The sequence below is a fragment of the Aedes aegypti genome, chromosome 2 (assembly GCF_002204515.2).
Source record: "Aedes aegypti strain LVP_AGWG chromosome 2, AaegL5.0 Primary Assembly, whole genome shotgun sequence".
NCBI classification, from domain to species: Eukaryota; Metazoa; Arthropoda; class Insecta; order Diptera; family Culicidae; genus Aedes; species Aedes aegypti.
Genome location: NC_035108.1, coordinates 218,665,178 through 218,687,141, shown reverse-complemented (window position 1 = coordinate 218,687,141; position 21,964 = coordinate 218,665,178). Strand labels below are relative to the sequence as shown.

Sequence of the window (21,964 nt, the reverse complement as noted above, 5' to 3'; positions counted from 1 at the left end):
GATACCCAGCTTTACAGCCCATGCAGACAAATTGTCCAGAGTATCTTGCAAAGGTCCTTGCAGGTCGTGCGCCTCTGGTCCTGTAACAGAAACAACGGCGTCATCTGCAAGCTGTCTTAGCGAGCAATTTTCCATGAGACAATCGTCTATGTCTCTAACGTAAAAGTTGTAAAGCAGAGGGCTTAAGCATGAGCCCTGGGGGAGACCCATGTAACTTATTCGTGAAGTTGTTGAGTTTCCATGAGAAAAGTTCATGTGTTTCTCAGACAACAAATTGTACAAGAAGTAGTTGTTCAAAATCGGGGAGAGTCCACACTCGTGGAGTTTGTCTGAAAGGACATCCATACAAACTGCATCAAAAGCCCCCTTAATATCCAAGAATACTGAGCCCATTTGTTCTTTTTGAGCATAGGCCAGTTGAATTTCTGTAGAAAGCAACGCAAGACAATCGCTCGTCCCCTTACCTCTGCGGAAACCAAATTGCGTATCTGATAGAAGGCCATTCGATTCAACCCATTTGTCGAGCCGATGTAGGATCATCTTCTCGAAAAGCTTCCGTAGGCACGACCGCATTGCAATCGGACGATACGAGTTGTGGTCCGACGCGGGTTTTCCAGGCTTTTGAATGGCAATAACCCTCACTTGTCTCCATTCATCCGGAACGGTTGTCCGACATTTCGCGGTTAACCATTTCGCGGTCAACAAGTTCGCGGTGTACCATTTCGCGGTGTGTATCATTTTGCGGTTTACCGTTTCGCGATTAGTACCATTTCGCGGTATGCCATTTCGCGGTCTATACCATTTCGCGGTGTGGTTTTTCCTACGAGTTGCACTGAAAATTGTTGGCATTATCATCAATAATATTTTCATCGGAGATTTACCCTTCTTTTGAATACTTGCAGTTCTTCTAATTGCTCTGTTAAGATATATGAAACATTTCGGTACAAACCGCGAAACAGTACACCGCGAAATGGTACTGACCGCGAAATGACATACCGCCAAATGGTACTAACCGCGAAATGTCGTGCCGCGAAATGACAAACCGCGAAATGGTACACCGCGAAGTGGATTACCGCAAAATGTTATACAATCATCCGGAACAATGTTGCTTTCCAAGAATGCATTGAATAAGTTCATTATGCGCCTCTTCGCGACGTCTGGGAGGTTTTTCAGCAAATTGAATTTTATTCCATCCATTCCTGGAGCTGAATTGTTACATGAAAGGAGAGCGAGTGAGAATTCTACCATTGAAAAGCGTGAATCCATTTCAGTTCTTTCATTTGAATATTCACGAAATAACGCCTGTACTTGAACGGAATCCGGACAGACTTTCTTCGAGAAATCGAAAATCCATCGAGGCGAGCTTTCTCTGTCCTCGTTAACTGACGACGCGTTGCGCATTCTTTTACCAACCGTCCAGAGCGTTCGCATAGAAGTCTCCCGTGATAATCCGTTGACGAATTTTCTCCAATAACCGCGTTTTTTCGCCTTCACTAGACTCTTGAACTTACGATCGAGTAAGGTGTACCGCTCGTAATTATCTCGTACGCCGCGTTTTCGGTATGCTTTAAACGCGGTGGATCTTTCTCGGTAAACTCCGGTACATTCGTCGTCCCACCACGGAGTGGGCGGCCGCCGACGTATTGATGCTCCCGGTATTGCGCGACGCTGAGTTTGAAGAGCACTGTTAATGATCAACCCGGATAAGAATCGATATTCTTCCAACGGAGAAAGATCCTCGACCGACTGCACGCCATCGGTGATCAACTCGGCGTATTTTCCCCAGTCAATATGTTTCGTGAGGTCATAAGCGAGGTCGATCTGGCGAGCTTGACACGAACTATTGGTAATTGAAATTTTGATTGGCAGGTGATCACTACCATGGGGATCCTGAATCACTTTCCACGTGCAATCCAATGATAGTGAATTCGAACAGATTGAGAGGTCTAACATACTTGGAGGATCTGGAGGTTTTATTCTCGTTGCTTCCCCTGAGTTCAAAATTGTCAAGTTGAAATAGTCGCAGAGGTCATACAACATAGTTGCGCGATTGTCGTCCTTCGGTGACCCCCAGGCTGTACCGTGAGAATTAAAATCTCCTAGGATCAACCACGGCGCTGGCATAGCGCAGCATATAGCCGAAAGGTCTCGGCGAGATACTTTTGCACTCGGCGGTATGTATACACTGGCTATGCTAATACTTTTACTTCGGATTGTAAAATGACATGCAACTATTTCAATGCCTGTCATCGGGGGGAAATCAATTCTATAAAAGGAGTGAAGCTTGTTGATCCCCAAGAGTACTCCTCCATACCCATCCCCTCGATCCAGGCGGATAATGTTAAAATCGTGGAAAGAGATGTCTTTATCTGAAGTGAGCCATGTTTCACAAAGAGCAAATATGTCGCAGCGGCTGCTGTGAACTAAAAATTTGAACGCGTCAATATTTTTGATAATGCTTCTGCAATTCCACTGTAGTACTTCGATCATATCCCCGACCTCGTTGGTTAAATTATCCATCGAAAGATATGAACGAGTCAAGAATCGGCCAACTTGAAGCCAATCGCTTCAGAAGAGGTTTCACATAAGGAAGAATCATATTGATAAGACTTCTAATGGTGGGTGAGACTTCCAACGTTTCGAAGATGATATCCACTAACCCAGAAAGAGTCATTTTTCCAGAAGCCTCGGCCTGATTTGGCCGATTTCCCCGGAAGGTTTGTTGGTTTTCTGAGCGAAAAATTGGGGCATCTGGGGTTTTTGATGCTCCCGGAAGTGACGGGAAGTCTCCAGACGAGAATGTGAAGCCTGGAGGTGAAGTCTTTTTGGTATTTCCGGCACTTCTTGATTTTTCCAGAGGATTTTGATGCGTTTGTTGAACAACAGGTACGTTCTTAGAAGCCTGCTGTTGCAAGTGCCGCTTTGTAGCAGCACGTTTCCTTTTCGAACCTGTTCCAATTATTGTGTACACTTCGCAATCCTCAGAGCCAGAGCCTTGATCATTATCCGGCAGAGATGCGAAGATGTTGTTGCTAGTGTTTGAAGAGGCTGATGGTGCAGCAGTCGGAGAGATCTTTTTCAAAATATCTGCATAAGATCGCTTCGACCGCTGTTTCAAAGAGCGCAGGGTATGTCGCTCTTTTTCAATGTACCTCGGGCATGCCGCGAGCTCATGTGGAGCCTGCCCACAACACACACACTTTGGATCCTTGGTACAAGAACCCTCGATGTGTTGCTCGCCACACTTGTTGCAACGTGGTTTATTGCAACAGTACAATGAGGTGTGACCCAGCTGTTGGCACTTTTCGCAGTGCATCACCGTCGGAACATAAAGACGCACAGGTAATCGAAGTAAACCAATCACGAGAACATCCGGGAGAGCTGACCCAGAGAAAGTAATTCGAAATGAATTTGACGGCTTTTTTGAGCCATCCGGTGACACGTGATTCATTTGGATCGCATCAAGTATTTGAACCGGAGGAACGGCACGATTTTTAAACCCCCCAGTTCCAGACATGATGTCGGAACGTGTCAAAAAGGGTTCGGTGACAACACCTATGCATTCTACCGTAGCGCTCGGGATGTAAACATGGTACTCCATCAAAAACAGCTCAAAGGCAGCAATCTTGTTAGCCTGTTCGCGATCACTCACTGTGATGCGCAATTTGTCACGGCTGGGAGAAGCGACCTCGATTATGCCTCGGAACGACTTTGTCAGATCCTTTTCAATTTGTAGTTTGTTTAACGGTTTTCCTTTGGGCCGAAAAAAACCAGAAAGGGACCCTTAGATCCAGGTGGATAAGCTCGGCGGCGGGGGGTCGCTTGCGCAGTACCAGAAGTTGAAGGGGAGACGGATGTAAGATTAGCGGTGGAGGCAGATTCGAGCGATTCTGTTTGGCTACATGTCAAATGGTTTACTGCGCTATGGACCAATGCACGAGTTCACTTATTTGACGTTTGAGCGGTGCCGAGTTCAGTGGTCTCCATGGTCACATAAATAACACGGCACCGTTCAAACGTCAACGAGTGAACTCGTGCATGGATCCATTCAGCGGAGCGGATATCCACTAACCCAGAAAGAGTCATTTTTCCAGAAGCCTCGGCCTGATTTGGCCGATTTCCCCGGAAGGTTTGTTGGTTTTCTGAGCGAAAAATTGGGGCATCTGGGGTTTTTGATGCTCCCGGAAGTGACGGGAAGTCTCCAGACGAGAATGTGAAGCCTGGAGGTGAAGTCTTTTTGGTATTTCCGGCACTTCTTGATTTTTCCAGAGGATTTTGATGCGTTTGTTGAACAACAGGTACGTTCTTAGAAGCCTGCTGTTGCAAGTGCCGCTTTGTAGCAGCACGTTTCCTTTTCGAACCTGTTTCAATTATTGTGTACACTTCGCAATCCTCAGAGCCAGAGCCTTGATCATTATCCGGCAGAGATGCGAAGATGTTGTTGCTAGTGTTTGAAGAGGCTGATGGTGCAGCAGTCGGAGAGATCTTTTTCAAAATATCTGCATAAGATCGCTTCGACCGCTGTTTCAAAGAGCGCAGGGTATGTCGCTCTTTTTCAATGTACCTCGGGCATGCCGCGAGCTCATGTGGAGCCTGCCCACAGCACACACACTTTGGATCCTTGGTACAAGAACCCTCGATGTGTTGCTCGCCACACTTGTTGCAACGTGGTTTATTGCAACAGTACAATGAGGTGTGACCCAGCTGTTGGCACTTTTCGCAGTGCATCACCGTCGGAACATAAAGACGCACAGGTAATCGAAGTAAACCAATCACGAGAACATCCGGGAGAGCTGACCCAGAGAAAGTAATTCGAAATGAATTTGACGGCTTTTTTGAGCCATCCGGTGACACGTGATTCATTTGGATCGCATCAAGTATTTGAACCGGAGGAACGGCACGATTTTTAAACCCCCCAGTTCCAGACATGATGTCGGAACGTGTCAAAAAGGGTTCGGTGACAACACCTATGCATTCTACCGTAGCGCTCGGGATGTAAACATGGTACTCCATCAAAAACAGCTCAAAGGCAGCAATCTTGTTAGCCTGTTCGCGATCACTCACTGTGATGCGCAATTTGTCACGGCTGGGAGAAGCGACCTCGATTATGCCTCGGAACGACTTTGTCAGATCCTTTTCAATTTGTAGTTTGTTTAACGGTTTTCCTTTGGGCCGAAAAAAACCAGAAAGGGACCCTTAGATCCAGGTGGATAAGCTCGGCGGCGGGGGGTCGCTTGCGCAGTACCAGAAGTTGAAGGGGAGACGGATGTAAGATTAGCGGTGGAGGCAGATTCGAGCGATTCTGTTTGGCTACATGTCAAATGGTTTACTGCGCTATGGACCAATGCACGAGTTCACTTATTTGACGTTTGAGCGGTGCCGAGTTCAGTGGTCTCCATGGTCACATAAATAACACGGCACCGTTCAAACGTCAACGAGTGAACTCGTGCATGGATCCATTCAGCGGAGCGGATTTTTCATTTTCGTCCGTTCCCATGGTATTCACATCCTCAGATAACAAAACTTGTTCGAATGGAAGGATAGGAGGAGTAATTTCATCATCCGAAATAAAGAATTGCGATGGGCCCCCGCCCTCATCAGAATCTTCCATCGTGGGATTTCCACTCCACACGAATGGTGATAGAAAAAACTATTCCTAATGGCGCTTAAAAAAAAAAAAAATAAAAAATAAAAAAAAACACAAAGTCGGTACAAAGTTCTAAAAGGAAGAATTGGTTTGCACTTTATGTGAATTAATCACTTTTCAAAATAATAATTCAGAAAAAAAAATTGAGAAAAAAATAGTTGGTATTAAATGGGTTAATTAATCAGCGGAGAAGAAGGCTCGAAAAATGCGAAAATTTGTTTACCTCAACTACGGTACCACTGCTTTCAGTCCATACACCCGAAACAATGAGCGACTGGATGGATGGCCTTGGAGCGTAGGTACGGTAAATCGCTCGCCGGCGATACCGTCGGTGATGTATGCTTTGCTGCTAGCTCTCAGCAGCTATCGTCGAAAATGATGATTTGATGACGATACTGGTGCCGGTTTTTGGATGTAATGCCGGCTCGCGTGGGTAAAGTTGCACAGTCCTACCGGTGTGGGGAACTGCTTTGGCTTGTCCACCGTCACAGGTAAGCTGCTTCCTTCGGAATGCGCGTCACCTGAGCACTATCACTGCGCGATTCAGCGATTAATAATCGCAAAAAAAAAACCCTTAAGTGGGCGAAAAAATGTACGATTACGTGCCGTATGACTGAGATAGGAACTTTGTCGACCTACTCGTAAGAGCGCACAACAAGGAATGATCGCCTTTCTTGTAGATGGGACATATTAACCCTTCCTATCACTCTTCCGGTACTGTTCTGTTTCCCAGATTATGCCTATTAGCCGGTGTAGACAAATGGCCAGCCTCTCCGGGCCCATCTTTATGAGTCCAACTCCGATACCATCCTTACCAGCAGCTTTATTGTTCTTGAGTAGGTGAATGGCATCCTTAACCTCCCTTAAAGTGGGGTTTCCATCCTCCGCAGTGCCAACGAAAGCATTTCCTCCGTTGTCCTAACCTTCATTACCTGTGCTGTTAGCGCCATTCAGATGTTCACCGAAGTGCTGCTTCCACCTTTCGATCACCTCACGCACGTCCGTCAAAATGCTCCCATCCTTATTCCTGCACATCTCGGCTCGCGGATCGAAGCCGTTGCGGGATGCGTTGATCTTCTGATAGAACTTGCGTGTTTCTTGAGACCGGCAAAGCTGTTCCATCTCCTCACACTCCGTCTCCTCCAGGCGGCGTTTTTTTCTCCCGAAAGAGGCGGGTCTGCTGTTGCCGTTTCCGTCTATAACGCTCCACGTTCTCCTCCAGAATCTGCCTACATTCCTCGTCGAACCAATCGTTCCGTCGACTCCGTCCCACGTACCCGACGTTGCTCTCAGCTGCATTGGCTGCCTTCACTGTTCTCCAGCAGTCCACAAGAGGGGCTTCATTCAGCTCACCCTCTTCCGGTAATGCAGCCTCGAGGTGCTACGCGTATGCCGCTGCGACATCCGGTTGCTTGAGCCGCTCTAGGTCGTACCGGGGCGGCCGTCGGTACCGTACGTTATTAACGACGGAGAGTTTTGGGCGCAGTTTAACTATCACCAGATAGTGGTCAGAGTCGATGTTAGCGCCACGATAGGTCCTAATGTCGATAATGTCGCAGAAGTGCCGTCCATCAATCAGAACGTGGTTGATTTGTGATTCTGTCTGCTGCGGTGATCTGCAGGTGTATCGGTATGGAAGGCTGTGCTGGAAGTAGGTGCTACGAATGGCCATATTCTTGGAGGCGGCGAAATCAATTAGTCGTAAGCCGTTTTCGTTCGTCAGCCGGTGGGCGCTGAACTTTCCAATAGTCGGTTTGAACTCCTCCTGGCCAACCTGAGCGTTTAGATCTCCTATGAAGATTTTGACGTCGTGGCTTGGACAGCTGTTGTACTTGCGTTCGAGCTGCGCGTAAAATGCGTCTTTTTCATCATCAGTTCTTCCGGAGAGAGGGCTGTGCACGTTTATTATGCTGAAGTTGAAGAACCGGCCTTTGAGTCTCAACTTGCACATTCTCTCACTGATCGGCCACCACCCGATCACGCGCCTCTGCATATCACCCATAACTATAAAAGCTATTCCCAGCTCGTGTGTGTTGCCGCAACTCTGGTAGATGGTATGGTTACTTCTAAACGTTCGCACCATTGATCCCTTCCAACACACTTCCTGCAACGCTACGATTCCGAATCCACGGTCCTTCAACACGTCGGCGAGTATGCGTGTGCTCCCGATGAAGTTGAGAGATTTACAGTTCCACATACCGAGCTTCCAATCGCTATTCCCTGTACGTCGCTGTGGTCTTCGCCGTTTGTCCCGGTTCGCTTTCTCTCGTTGATTATTCGTTGCTTGATTTTTTTACGGCTGGCGTGCAGGGCCTGACACCAACCCCCTAGATTTCCGGAGGACCATTCCCCCTAAATGTTCGGAGGACCATAGTGCGCAGTTTAGCTTAGAATCCTTCTTTGGCACTCGGACAATGATCAGCCGCCCCTGACATGGGGAACAGACGCTGTTTTGGGCTGCTCCTAGTGCAGACGCTCCAGGTTTGCAGAAGCAAAATCATAAGCAAACCCCCCCTCCCTGTCAACATACGACCAGAGTTCCCACCGGGGTTGGTTACCCGATCTTCCCTAAGGTTACTCGTAACCCGGCCAGTACCGCGAGGAGGTAGGGATAGGAGTTACTGGGCAAGAGGCTATGGACCACACAAAGGGGTCTATTTTATTCCTGCAGGTACGCGAGGTTCCAATGGTACGCCATGCCCAGCCATTTACCAACCATTTTCAAGGGTTAAATAGATTCAATTTTTATTTTTGAATTCCAAGAGAATATTATAATTTTCGAGCCCAATATAATAACGTTCAATATTTCGATTAAAAACCAATAATCATTACAAATTATCTGTAATTTTATAGGACAACCTGCGGTTTTGACTGATAACAAAAATATTGTTTGCATCTAAAATTATCATTATAAATGTAAAGATACAGGGGGTGTCCATTAGTCTGAGACACGTCTGAGACATATGAAAAATTTAGATTCTCTCTCCAGTCCACCTTTTGGATTGCATTTAGGTCCCATAACAACGGTGCAAAATTTCAGCTCGATCGGAGAACCTATACTTTAGCGCCAGCCGTTTAAAGTTTGTATGGGATTTACTATGGGAAAACTTACTTTGGCAAAGAAAAATCGCCAGAGGTCGCCCATTGACCTCTATAAAAACTCTGATCACAAATCTTGATGATATTTCTACGATGAAGAACACTGCAGAAGACCGCACAGTAATCCGATGTTTGCGAAAAAAAGTTATTAAGCATATATGGGGGGGAAAAAATTCTGTGGTAATAATTACTATTGTAGCTGACTACGCCCATTCTTGAAACTACCATGGAATTTTAGACCAATTTACTATGTTTACGGTACATCCCACCATATAACTGGTACATTTGACAGAAATAATTTACAACAATCTGATTTCGACTACAAACATGGTAAAATCAAGCGCATTTCTGGTCTGCTGAAAATTGCCGGTACGAGCGCTTAAGGTGATTATAAAACGAAGCCAAACTTTGAACTTTCAAGTGCACGAGTCGAGAGAATCTGACAACAGTTCGCGTTGAAAAACAATCAAATTGCTTGCTTGCCGGTGGTGACCAATGGGATAGATTTTCTACACGGAGCGCTGTTTCGTTCTCAAGTCTTGTGCTCTTGAAAATTTGAGGTGTGGCTTCGTTCTATAATCACCTTAAGTTAACCCCCTAAAATAGTAGTTCTTACCGCACAATTTTTTTGCGTGTAGACTATTCGGAAACTTTGTCCTATTTTGTTATTACAGTCGACTCTCCACATCTCGATGTTCTACATCTCGATATCTCTTCCTTTGTCAATGATTTTTTCGGTCCCTTCATTCTGCATACATTTTCACTCTCCATATCTCGATATCCTCCTTATCTCGATATCTCCCTATCTCGATGTGATTTTCGTTCCCAATTTTCTCTCCGTATGTCGATATGCCCATTATCAAAGGTTACTAGACTAGATTTTAGAGATTCAAAATAATTTGCGAAGACGAAATGACATCTGTTTGTTTTTGATTTTCCAGGCAACGGAGTGATTTCCAATCTAGTATTCGTTAAACATTTGTTCTATGTCTCGATCTCTCCCTATCTCGATGGTCCCTTCGTCCCTTCGATATCGAGATGTGGAGAGGCGACTGTATTGTTATTCCTTTACGTGTTATTCAACATAGCCTTGTCAAAAGGTTTTCATTGAATATTTTTTTTCACAAGTGTCGGATTGTTTGGTGGTCTTCGGCAATATTCTTTATCGTAAAAATACCTATCGAGGTCTGTGTTCAGAATTTTTATAGAGGTCAATGGGCTACCCCTGGCGATTTTTCTTTGCTAAAGTAAGTTTGCCCATAGTAAGTCCCATATAAACTTTGAACGGCTGGCGCAAAAATATAGTTTCTCGGATCGAACTGAAATTTTACACAGTTGGGACCTAAATGCAATCCAAAAAGTGGACTGGAGCGAGAATCTAAATTTTGTCCATTCTGCCCCGGGTGTTCATACTGCCCCCGGTACCCCTATGTTTGACATGGCCTAATGCTAAATGCTTCTTGGCACAATTCTGATAACAAACATCAAATTCCTTCCAAAAAATAATATCACCTTTTTGAGTTGTTGACTATGAAACTTGAATTGACCTCGAGTTGAAGGTTTGAGCATATACTTATGATGAGCGCGAAGTGTACATTAATCATTTAGCAAAACATACCATTAACAAAAAATAATTTATTTGCTTGGGAGGCAAAAAAATAAAATTTGTGATTCTTCTTCTTTCTGGCGTTACGTCCCTACTGGGACAGAGCCTGCTTCTCAGCTTAGTGTTCTTATGAGCACTTCCACAGTTATTAACTGAGAGCTTACTATATCAATGACCATTTTTGCATGCGTATATCGTGTGGCAGGTACTAAGATGCTCTATGCCCTGGGAAGTCGAGAAAATTTCCAACCCGAAAAGATCCTCGACCGGTGGGATTCGAACCCACGACCCTCAGCTTGGTCTTGCTGAATAGCTGTGCGTTTACCTCTACGGCTATCTGGGTCCCAAAAAAAAAATTGTGATTATCCGAATGTATTGCAGTCGTTTCCAGTATGATAGCAGTAAAAATAACAACTTTGGCAGCAGCTTATACCTTGAGCATACTGATATCACATAATATGGGAGTTGTCACTTCGCCGAATCTTGGGAAAAAGGTCGAAAACTTCTTTCGGCCTTTTGTCCATAAACCTACTTCGTCCTCATTCGCCGTAATGATTTAGCTGCCTCTTGCCATATCGGGGTTCATTCTCCACGCCATTCAGGTGTTTTTTTCGTAAAGCTGCTTCCAATAGACATATAAGTAGTAGAACGCTAGTGGCGCTGTTATCGCAAAATAGAATTATTTTATTATTACTTACTGTTGAGGTTTTTGAATAGAAATATTAGTAGTAGAATGCTAATGGCGCAGTTGTCACAAAACTGATTTCAATTTTTATTACCTTAAAATATGGTTTTTCATTGTTTGTTCTATACCATGATGTTGTTTTGGTTCTTAAAATTAATCTGACATTTTGAGGCCCGGTACTCAAGCTGTCAGTTCGTGGCAAACTAGATGTTGGTAACACGAACAAGTAGAAGCATTAACCTAAGAATGCTAATGTCGCTGCTTTTCGTGTTACCAACATCTAGTTTGCCACGAACTGACAGCTTGAGTACCGGACCTCAAAGTGTCAGATTAATTTTAGAAACCAAAACAACAACATGGTATTAAACAAACATTGGAAATCCATAATTTAAGGTAATAATAATTAAAATCAGTTTTGTGACAACAACGCCATTAGCGTTCTACTACTAATATTTCTATTCACGAACAGCAGCGACATTAGCATTCTTAGGTTAATGCTTCTACTGGTTTTTGTCTGCTTGTTTAGTGTCATGTTGTAGAGAATGTTTTATTTTCTACGGCTAATGCTTCTACTCTGCTTCCACTGTTCAATTATCTTTTGCTCATCCGTCATCGAGTGAGCAGTGTGGAGCAACTTCCATGATTCACTTTGACATGGGGGATTTTTCTCGGTCGAATTGTGTGAAACTTTGCAACAGAAGCGCATCAATACGACGCGCATTGTGGCCAAATATGAGCTCTGTACCTTTCAAAAAAAAATCCTCTGCCGAGTTGAAAAATAAGTGCCTAGAACAGGATCTGGCCCTATCATATGATTCTTAAAAAAAGGGTTGTCGATAAACCTCGTGCTTCTCCAATTCGAGGCTCTCCCGAATATACAAAGTCATTTCTCGCATGTTTCAAATATTTTAAATCGCATTTTTTTTTTCTTAATTTTGCCATTGTCTCGTTTTATTATCTCCCATCGCAGTTTGTTTTATCTTACTTTTGTTATTTTCCATTTTTGCATGTACTTAGAACCGTCAATCACATAGTTTGCAGTGGTCATGATGAACATGATACCAAAGTAGAAGAAGTTTACCAAGATTTATGTTCAATACAGAATATTTCAAGGAATCAGGTAAGTGAAGTAACGCCTTTTTCAATGTTGTCTCCTCTTATGTGTATGTAATTTTGTAATCTACTCCGTTGTAATACCATCTGATTCAATGTTTCATTCCTTATAGTTCACATCGACAGCCAGTTTCGAACAAAGAGATTTCGTCATTAAGGAGCTAGTCGACACCGAAACTAATTATCTGGATGCTTTAATAGCTTTAAAATACAAATTTATGCAACCACTAGAAAGAGCGCTAACAAAAGAGGTGCTACGCATAATATTTCCCTGTATAAAAGAGCTAGTAGACATCCACGAGAAATTCCTTGCTAAATTGAAGGATGCTGTAGCTGTGGATTCCAAACTGAAGCTTAGTGTAGTATTTTTAGAATTCAGAGAACCGTTTCTAATCTATGGAGATTATTGTTCCAGTATGACTAACGCCACTGATATGCTTCGAGAAGTGTGCAAAAAATCATCCAACGTCGAACAAATTGTTAACGTAAGAAAACTATAGAGCTAAAAGTATTCAAGAATCAATTTTATTGATTGACTCCTTTTGATTGCAGCAAAGCCAAAAAGAGCACAGTGATGGTCGACTGCAACTACGTGACATACTATCTGTTCCTATGCAGAGAATCTTGAAATATCACCTTTTATTAGATAAATTAGTACAAGAAACAAGTCCGGTATGCGTTGAACTTATTGATAAGTGAGACGGAGTTATCATTCATCGTTTGCTCCATTTCTAGTCACACGAAGATTTCCGTGGCCTTGAACGAGCCAAAGAGGCAATGGTAGATGTAGCGCAGTATTCCAACGAAGTTAAGCGGGATTCGGAACATCTGGTTGTTATACAAAAAGTTAAGGTAAGTAATAAATCGCAGAATCGATTATAAAGTGCTATTTGCAACAGTAATCTAATTGTATTTGATTTTTTAATTGTAGGAAAGTATTTTAGATTTGAATCTTCCAAATGGAAACAATCTCGAACAGTATGGTAGGCTTTTGCTAGATGGTGATTTGAATATAAAAGCCCACGAGGATCAGAAAACTAAACATCGATATGCCTTTATATTTGAAAAGGTCATGATATTAGTTAAAAATTCGAATACAAAAATCGGGGTAAGTATTTTATTCAATGTTATGCATCGCATTTCTTACATATTCCATTGTGCAGGAAGGACAATATGTGTTCCGCGAGGCACATTACCTACAAGACTACCGTGTTGAGATCTGTCACTCCAGACGAACTTTGGGTCGGGACGGCAGATTGAAGTACTCTCTACTATTAGCGAGAAAGACCCAATCTACAGCATTTACCCTGTACATGAAAACAGAAGAAGAGCGTGACAAATGGAAAAGGGCCTTCGACATTGCCATGTGAGTATGTAGATTATTACCTATTTACAAAATGCCAACCGATCGTCTCGTTGGCCGGTCTGGCACACCACTCTCTTCGGCTCGAGTTAGAAATACACTTTTCTTCTCCGTTTGGGTCCGTTCGTTTCAACGGTTTTATTTTGACTGAATGGAAATTCATACAATGATTATATATTTTTTCTCTTCGATGAAAACAGCAGCCGGCACTCGCCACGCTGCATGGTAGGCTCCACCCATTCGGAGGAAGAAGACGGAGAGATCAATAAACTTTTGCATCAATTATACTGAACGCGTCGGGCGCGTACATACTCCCTCCGGTTGGAAGGCAATTCCAAAACTTGTTGAATCGAAGATCTCGTCGGTCGAAAGGGACGTTGAAAAACGCCCGCTGGATTCTCCATGTTTGTGGCTCCGATCACATAATTTTTTGAGTAAAGTGCAAAGCTTCGACACAACCTCCCAAACTGAACCGATAAATTGTCCTCCATCAATAGCACAATGGTACCCAGTTGCACATTTAGTTCACTTTTCATCCATTTAGCCCTTGATCTAAGCGACAGCAAACACTTATGCCAACACTTCTTCAATCTCTCGAAATCGGCGATCTCAAACATTGCGGCAACATCTTCACGTTTGATCACAGCAGTTTCCTGGATCCTCTCCAGCTACTTCCTTTGACCAAATTTGCCGGATAATTTCCAGTCTCAACAATCTTCCGCTTAGGTTCACTGATGATATTCTCCGGAAATCTGACGCAGTCTGACGAACAAAACGCAGGGTGACATCTAGCTCTTCTCGATCTTCGATATTCAGCATCACGGCGGCCAACCACTTGCTCCGCAATTTAATATATGCTTCTCCGTTCCTCTGGACACCACGTACTTGGAACAGAGTATTTCTTTTCTCCACATTCTTCTCGGGATATGTTAATCGCGGTGTTCTCCAGAACCGCTCACTTCTCTGACTCCACAAATCCTTTAATGCTCGGGTCGATTCCTTCCCGTTCGTTGAACACCACTCTCGGATAGGAATCTTGTCTTTCACCACAAGTTGATTCGCTCAATGCTTCTCGTTTGCTTTGGATTTCTCCATTGCTATTCGATGGCAGTATTCCAGATGGGTCATGGTTTCACGAAACGGTAATTGAACCACTACTCTATTTCGCATTTGTCGTCGATACGTTTTTTCGCAGGTGATCCTCGACTCTTTGTTGTTCACTCTTCATCACCTGTACTTCTTAAAGCTCTTTTTTTCAATTCTATTTATTTAAAAGGCCCAAACGCCAAAAGGCTTCACGGGGCCGAATAACTATTTTTTTTATACTGAAAATAACAGATGAATTGGGATCACAATCGCTTTGCGATCCCTGAGAGGCACACATTTAGGGGAGTCTGTAGCCTTGAGGTTACGCTTTCGCTTCATAAGCGGAAAGTCATGGGTTCGATTCCCAGCGTCCAGCCACCCCAGAAGACGCCTCACGGAGGACCGTGCTTTGGGGAGCACATCCATCCTTCGTCAGTATCAGATGGTGACTGAGACAAACTGACCCTCTTTGCAGGCCTCACTAACAGCAGAGCTCTCTCCTACCTGCTCGGTGTGAGAGTAAAAAAGTGTAGGAGAGAGTGTAGATGTAAATATAGATAAGTTAAAAATAGATCTGTATCGGTTAAGAAGCTACAGATCAACTGATTCCGGCACAGTAGTGGCCACGAGCACGGAGTGCCTTCTTCTTCTTCTTTCTGACATTACTTCCCCACTGGGACAGAGCCTGCTTCTCAGCTTAGTGTTCTTATGAGCACTTCCACAGTTATTAACTGAGAGCTTACTATGCCAATGACCATTTTTGCATGCGTATATCGTGTGGCAGGTACGATGATACTTTATGCCCTGGGAAGTCGAGAAAATTTCCAACCCGAAAATTTCCTCGACCGATGGGATTCAAACCCACGACCCTCAGCTTGGTCTTGCTAAATAGCTGCGCGTTTACCGCTACGACTATCTGGGCCTTATATATATGAAAAAAAGAGGCACACATTTTCTTTTTTTCTTTGCCGCGCTAAGCTGACAGCCGTCGCTTGTTGGTACCATCGTAGCTTTCGCACGGGGAGGATGAGCTGTCGTCATTCGCATCGTCGTCGTCATCGGCGTTGTTGTTTGCAATTTATTGTTTCGGTTGCTCCGCAGGTTTGCTTTTCGGTTTGTTCTCGTCTTCTGCAAGTGAACGCTTGGCGCTTGCCAAAATTTCACTAAAAGTCCCAAGTAACATAAGTAGCTGAAAAACAGTTTATTCAGATGAAATAAGCTTTAAAATGGTTTCTTAAACTCTTATTCCACTTAAATGTTTGTTGGGGTATCACGGGAAGAAGATGGTTGGCTAGCTTGCATCGATGGGAAATCTGTCTCGTTGAAAGTAGATTTTTCAGATGCGACTGCCGTTGTTTTGGCCGCGTTTTCGGATGCGGTTACATCCAAACATTTTTGATTGGGATGTACTGCTCTAGAGCAATATCTGCAGGTCTTGTTCTGGTTTGGGTGTAGAACCGTAGCTGTGTGGACTTTCGATTGTGATGTATGATGGAATCGATGTTTTGAGACGCATTTGCTAAACACGCACTCCGTTGTAAACTCCGCCAAAGTAGTTTTTCCATCGCTCATTTTGTATGAAAAGGACATCTCCATACCTCATCATATGATCTCCGACGGTTGCATGAGGCAAGGAAGGAGGGAGGTCGCAAATTCGGACAGTGACTGCGCCGCTATCCACATAAACGGGAATCTTAAACGGCTGGTCTTTATACACAAAAATGCGTTTGAGATTGTTTAGTTTCTCATACCGCAACGCTATGTCATTGTTCTTCATCTCAATGTACACACAGTTGCGGGTGTTGTGCAATTGAACACTAATGACATCCGCGAGGTTCAAACTAATATCGTTCTCCATAAAGTTTTGAACTTTACCGACATCGGGTCGGACTGGAAGAACGTTAAAATCTACCACAAGCGTATTCTTTCTTACACTACTCATTTCTACCACGGAAGCACGGGAGCAAAGTGAAAATACGTCCGAAGGCAATGAGCAAAGGCTGTCAACTGAAAGCTCTTTTCGTTTGGAAACAACGGATCCTCATTCCACAACACGTTCACAGCCTCATCGCTGGACTCTTCGAACCCATCCAAACTGGGTCTCATACAAGGCAGAAAGTTTCTCGGAGAGTTTTATTTTAGCTTGTTTCAGGATTTGGAAAAACAGCTCTGCACCAATCAACAGATCCACATCTCTTGGAACACAATGCCGTTCGGGAACTTCCACTTCGAAACGTTAACCGGAACTGATGGGATCCGACCAGCCACTCTTGTTGTCACCAAATACTCCAAATCACGCTCAAACTTGGTGTAGCCAGAAGACAAATTGAGATTTACACGGTGCCGAATTTGGGATTTGACACCACCAACTCCTATAACAGGAACATTGGTAGAGTGCTTCAAAAGGTCTAGTAGTTTCACAGCGGATTCAGAGACCAGGTTGACCTAGGACCCGAAATCGAGAAAGGCTCGTAGCTTGAAAACTTTTCCACTTTTCGATGTCACATTGATCAACGCCGTCATCAGAAATACATGGTTCGTTCGACACTGAATGTTGGAACACGCTGTGGACACAGGCTCCTCGGGAAAAGCAGACACCACTGCCGCTTTCACCTCTGATTGCTGACTCGGTTCTGGTTTGGGCACTTGCTGAAAATGCAGCAGGGAGTGATGCCTTTTCGAACACTTTGAACATGACTTATCCGATGGACAAGCCTTGATTTTATGTCCTTTCCGGAGACAGTTGAAACACAGCCCGGAATGCTTCACCTTGGCAACTCGCTGATCAACACTCATGATCAAGAATAAAGGACACTTGTGGTTGTAGTTCTGACCTTCGCATATTTCACACTAACTCTCTGTTGAACTGGATGTTACAGGATTGGATGTTCTTGACGACGAATTAGTTTTCGTCATCACAGGAGATTTACCCGGTGGTTTTGAAAAAGACACGCTATCCACTTCACATCTCTCGAGGACTTGACAATAACTTCTGAGGAACTTCATAGTCTCGTCAAGGTCAGGCAGTTCTCTATGGTCCGTGGTTAGCTCCCTCTGCTTCCGCGTTTCACCATCAAGACACATGGACAAAATCTTCACCACTATTAAGCCAGCTGTTCCGCTGACTTCTTGCTACAAGAACCGCAATTCTTCCACATGACGATTGCAGGTATCGATGAGGTCTCTCAACTCCTTGTATCTCTGTTTGGCGATCGGTTTCATCGCCAACAGACCAGAAACATGGGTGTCGATAATCACTCGTGGATTCTCAAAACGCTCTTCCAACAACTGCGACGCTTGTTCATAATTGTTGTTGTTTATGATCTTCGCATCAATAACGCCGGAAGCTTCACCAATCAACGCCTTGTCCAGTACATTTGGGCGCGTACAGTACATATGGTGCGGGTGTGAATATTCAGGTGAATCGACCGCAGTTTCTTCTGGACCGCATACTAGGCACGACTCCCACAGATGATGCGCCTTCGTATTTCTCGACTAAAGTTTTTTTTACCAATTCGTTTATTTTAAGACTCACACGCCGTATTCAGCTCAACAGAGCCGGTTATCACTTTCTACATTGTATAGAAGAATCACAATTAAAAGTTTATTTCTTTTTGCCTTTTTCATCTGCCGATGAACACATTTCCACATGATCCGTGTTTGGGGAACACTGACTGGAGCAAGCCTTTTTCGTTCTTCACCCTTTGTTATTCTGCCTCGATCGCCGTCGCTTGTATGTTGCACCATAGGCCTTTTCATGTGACAGGTCTGTCTATGCATTTCTGGACAAACATTTCAAAAGGGCACATCGACATTGGTAAACATTGGCTTTGCAAGACGCTGTTGAGCCCAATTCAACTCGATCACGCTCACCAATACCACTATCAGGAAGAGCTAAGACCAATCTTTCTGATAGTGGTGTTAGTTTGCGTGGGCGGGCTAAGAAGGGCTCAACAGCAACGTTTCTAAAATAAGGCTCAAGACCTCTTGGGCCCTTTTCAAATGTTTGTCCAGATTTGTTTACATCGGTGGAGGACTGGTGCATACACGAGGCTGTCATTTTCATAGGAGAACTGTCAAAGAGCTTCCCGATCAGCTGTTTTGTAACGTCATGTGAATAGGCCTATTGTATTCGGAAGAAGAGTTTGAAGCACTTTCATCATCGGTCCAGCCAGTAGAAGCATTAACCTAAGAATGCTAATGTCGCTGCTGTTCGTGTTACCAACATCTAGTTTGCCACGAACTGAAAGCTTGAGTACCGGGCATCAAAGTGTCAAATTAATTATAAAAACCTAAACAGCGACATGGTATTGAGCAAACAATAAAAAATCATAATTTAAGGTAGAAAAAATTAAAATCAATTTTGTGAAATACTTGAGATTAAAAATTATACAAAAATTATCAAAACAAGGAAATTCAGGTAAACACATTAGTAAAAAGCGCATTTACAGAATTTTAAGCTATTAGGCTAAGTGTACTCTTCAGTACTCTTTTATAGAGTTCGAAAAAATGTACTCTTTTCGGTAAGAGCAAATGTGGTAACCCTACTTTCGAGCTCACTTCATCCGACAACGCTGCTTCAAGATGCTGCGCGTGTTTGAGTTTTCATAGAAATTATATTCAAAAAATCACGTAGGTGGTATCTAAACCGTGCATTTTATTGAAGTTCAAAATATATTTAAAAACAAACAATGTACCTAAAACAACTATTATCAATTTCAGGGAGGTCATAGATCCAATAGGATGTCGAAACACAGATCATAGGTTCAGTGTATGCACATTCGACGCACCCATCATCTGCAGGCATTGCTCGAAATTTTTAAAGGGAAAAATCCACCAAGGTTACCGCTGTAAAAGCTGTGAAATAGTAGTGCACAAAGGATGTATATCATCGACTGGGCGGTGCAAGCAGAACCAGTCTCCGCCGCCGGTGTGCGATCGATTGCTGTCGGAGTTCAACTGGTTTGTCGGGGCGATGGATCGAGACACGGCTACCAATAAGTTAGAAAAGAAAAAAGTTGGCACCTATTTACTACGTGTCCGTCCGCAAGGAGCATCGAATTCTTATGAGACAATTTACGCGTTAAGTTTAAAGTATGCAAACTTAAAAACCGCATTCTTTGTTGTTTTTTTTTTTTTGATTACATAATTTCTCTTATATGTTTCCAGAACGGATAACAAAATTATCAAACACATGAAAATTTATCAGAAGCAAGAAAATTTTAGTGTTCTCTATTACTTGTCGACTCGGAGGCATTTTAAAACTATCGTAGAATTAGTTTCCTTCTATGAACGTAACGATTTGGGAGAAAATTTTGCTGGGTAAGTATACCATCATGGTATTGTTGTGTTAATTTGCTTGAGTAATATTGCTTCACCCATCAAAAACAGCCTAAATCAATCGCTACAATGGCCTTTCAAAGAAGTTATAGCAACGGCCTTGTACGACTTTTCTCCAAACGAGCCTAATCAGCTGCCCCTGCGGCAGGGGTGCCAAGTAATTGTCATAGGAAAAGAGGGTGATAGTAAAGGATGGTGGCGGGGAAAAACGCTAGAAAAGGTTTGTGTTTACTTGTAGCTTTATGAGTATTTTTTGGGACCATGTTAATTATTTTTCGTTTCAGGTTGGATTTTTCCCCAAAGAATATGTACGTGAAAATCAAACGATTTCCGATGATCAATGACATTACGACTATTTCGTTTACATCGAACCGCATGCAACAAAACGCAGGAATCTCTAAGATGAAATTTTCTGGAAAAAATCTATAACTACCTTGTTGTTACTGTTATGCTTTGTTTAATGGTAGGGAAAATAAAGTCTAGAAATAGTGTTTTAATATCTATGTATATCAGAGCTGGATGTATTGCTAGTTTATTTCATTAATTTTAAATTAGTGACATTAAAGAGAGACTTAATAGTTTCGATGCCAAATTTTCTATATATATTTAAGCCATAAAATATGTATACAAGAAGTTTCCCAAGTTTTAATAAAAAAAATATCACTGTTCATGTTATTATTCAAAATTAACAGATTTATTACTGTAGTGAAAGCTGATCAAACGTTACTTAATACCTCTTTATACCAGGCACTGGTCCTACTGGTCCTTTGTGACTTCCTAGGGTGTCCCACGGAACCATAACGAAGAAGTGTAGCTTTTCTTGATTTATAATCAAATTCCATTTTCTTCCTAGCTTGTTGTTTAGGAGTTATCAATCTCATTTTCAATATTTTTAAACTTTCTCACAACTTTGATATATGTACTGTTTGCACAAATATTTTTGCATAGGGTCTAACTGTTTGAAAATCAGTTTAAATATGTGTAGTTTTTAGTCGGGTCTGGATCAGTAGGTATAACGCTGTTTAGAATATAGGACATTTGGCATAACGGTTATTTGACACAACAATTTTTCATAAAGAACAGCCATCTTTTCAAGAAAGGTATATAACTCTTGTTATGCCAAATGGCCCGCTCCTTTTTTTCTACAGTAATTTGATTGTTCTTCTGAATTTCTACCAACTCTTGCAGAGTATTCATTTGACTCGGTTCAACTCGAATTCGAGGGGACCTTCCAAGGATGAATATGTGGCGAAAAGACGTATGGTTGCTAAGGGAAAAGTGACCTACGCGGCCGTCCTCCACAGCGGAAAAGCTGGAAAAGAGGCCAACACCAAGCCTAAGGCCAAGAGAGCCAAGAAAAGGAGCCACGGGATAACCCGAACCAGGCAGTGCATCCACAGGAACCACGGGCGCAAGGCAACAGCAAGCCGTGGATACGAGTTGGAAATAAGAAAAAACAGAGGAAACCGAAAACGGAGCCCAGGGCGAGCGCTAAATCGAATACAGCGAAACGTAGGAATTTAGGCGAAGCCCTCGTTATCAAAACGGAGGAAGCGAAATACGTCGAGGTTCTTAAGGCGATGCGAAGCACGGAGAAGTTATCGCCATTGGACGCAGACGTGCGGAGCATAAGGCGAGGATTGGTGAAATGATCCTAGTCTTAAAGAAGGACGCCAAGGAAAAGGGTGCAGTCTATAAGCAACTGGCACAAGAAGTACTTGGCGATGGGGTTGATGTAAGATCCCTTACTGCTGAAGTGACTCTCCACCGTAAAAATCTGGATGAGGTCGCCGATGCAGCGGAGGTCTCGGCTGCCCTCAAAGAGCAGTGTGACATCGACGTAGCCAGTAAGGCCATCCACCTTAGAAAGGGCACGCAAGGCACCCAGGTGGCGGCGATCAGGCTGCCGGTCGCAGAGGCCAACAAAGCAAAGATCTTGGGCATACTCAAGGTAGGCTGGTCGATTTGCCGGCTGAGCATAAAACAGCCTCCTGAAGTTTGATTCAAGTGTTTCGGGAAGGGCCA

The 21,964-nt window shown here is 43.4% G+C and overlaps 1 protein-coding gene across 4 annotated transcripts in view; it reads left to right on the top strand.

Moving 5' to 3' along the window:
• LOC5576376 (protein vav) overlaps window positions 1–20,572 on the top strand; it is a 35,285-nt gene extending 14,713 nt beyond the window's left edge. For 2 of the 4 annotated variants that reach the window (XM_001662544.2, XM_021844027.1), the window contains 10 exons: window positions 12,055–12,157; window positions 12,264–12,635; window positions 12,703–12,822; window positions 12,886–13,002; window positions 13,082–13,258; window positions 13,314–13,516; window positions 19,322–19,693; window positions 19,769–19,921; window positions 19,991–20,159; window positions 20,224–20,572. In XM_001662544.2, coding sequence (XP_001662594.1) covers window positions 12,055–12,157; window positions 12,264–12,635; window positions 12,703–12,822; window positions 12,886–13,002; window positions 13,082–13,258; window positions 13,314–13,516; window positions 19,322–19,693; window positions 19,769–19,921; window positions 19,991–20,159; window positions 20,224–20,283 — 1,846 coding nt within the window. In that variant the 3' untranslated portion in view covers window positions 20,284–20,572. The remainder of the gene's footprint in view (window positions 1–12,054; window positions 12,158–12,263; window positions 12,636–12,702; window positions 12,823–12,885; window positions 13,003–13,081; window positions 13,259–13,313; window positions 13,517–19,321; window positions 19,694–19,768; window positions 19,922–19,990; window positions 20,160–20,223) is intronic. The other 2 variants (XM_021844026.1, XM_021844025.1) reach the window with 1 other exon arrangement.
• The last annotated feature ends 1,392 nt before the right edge of the window (window positions 20,573–21,964 follow it).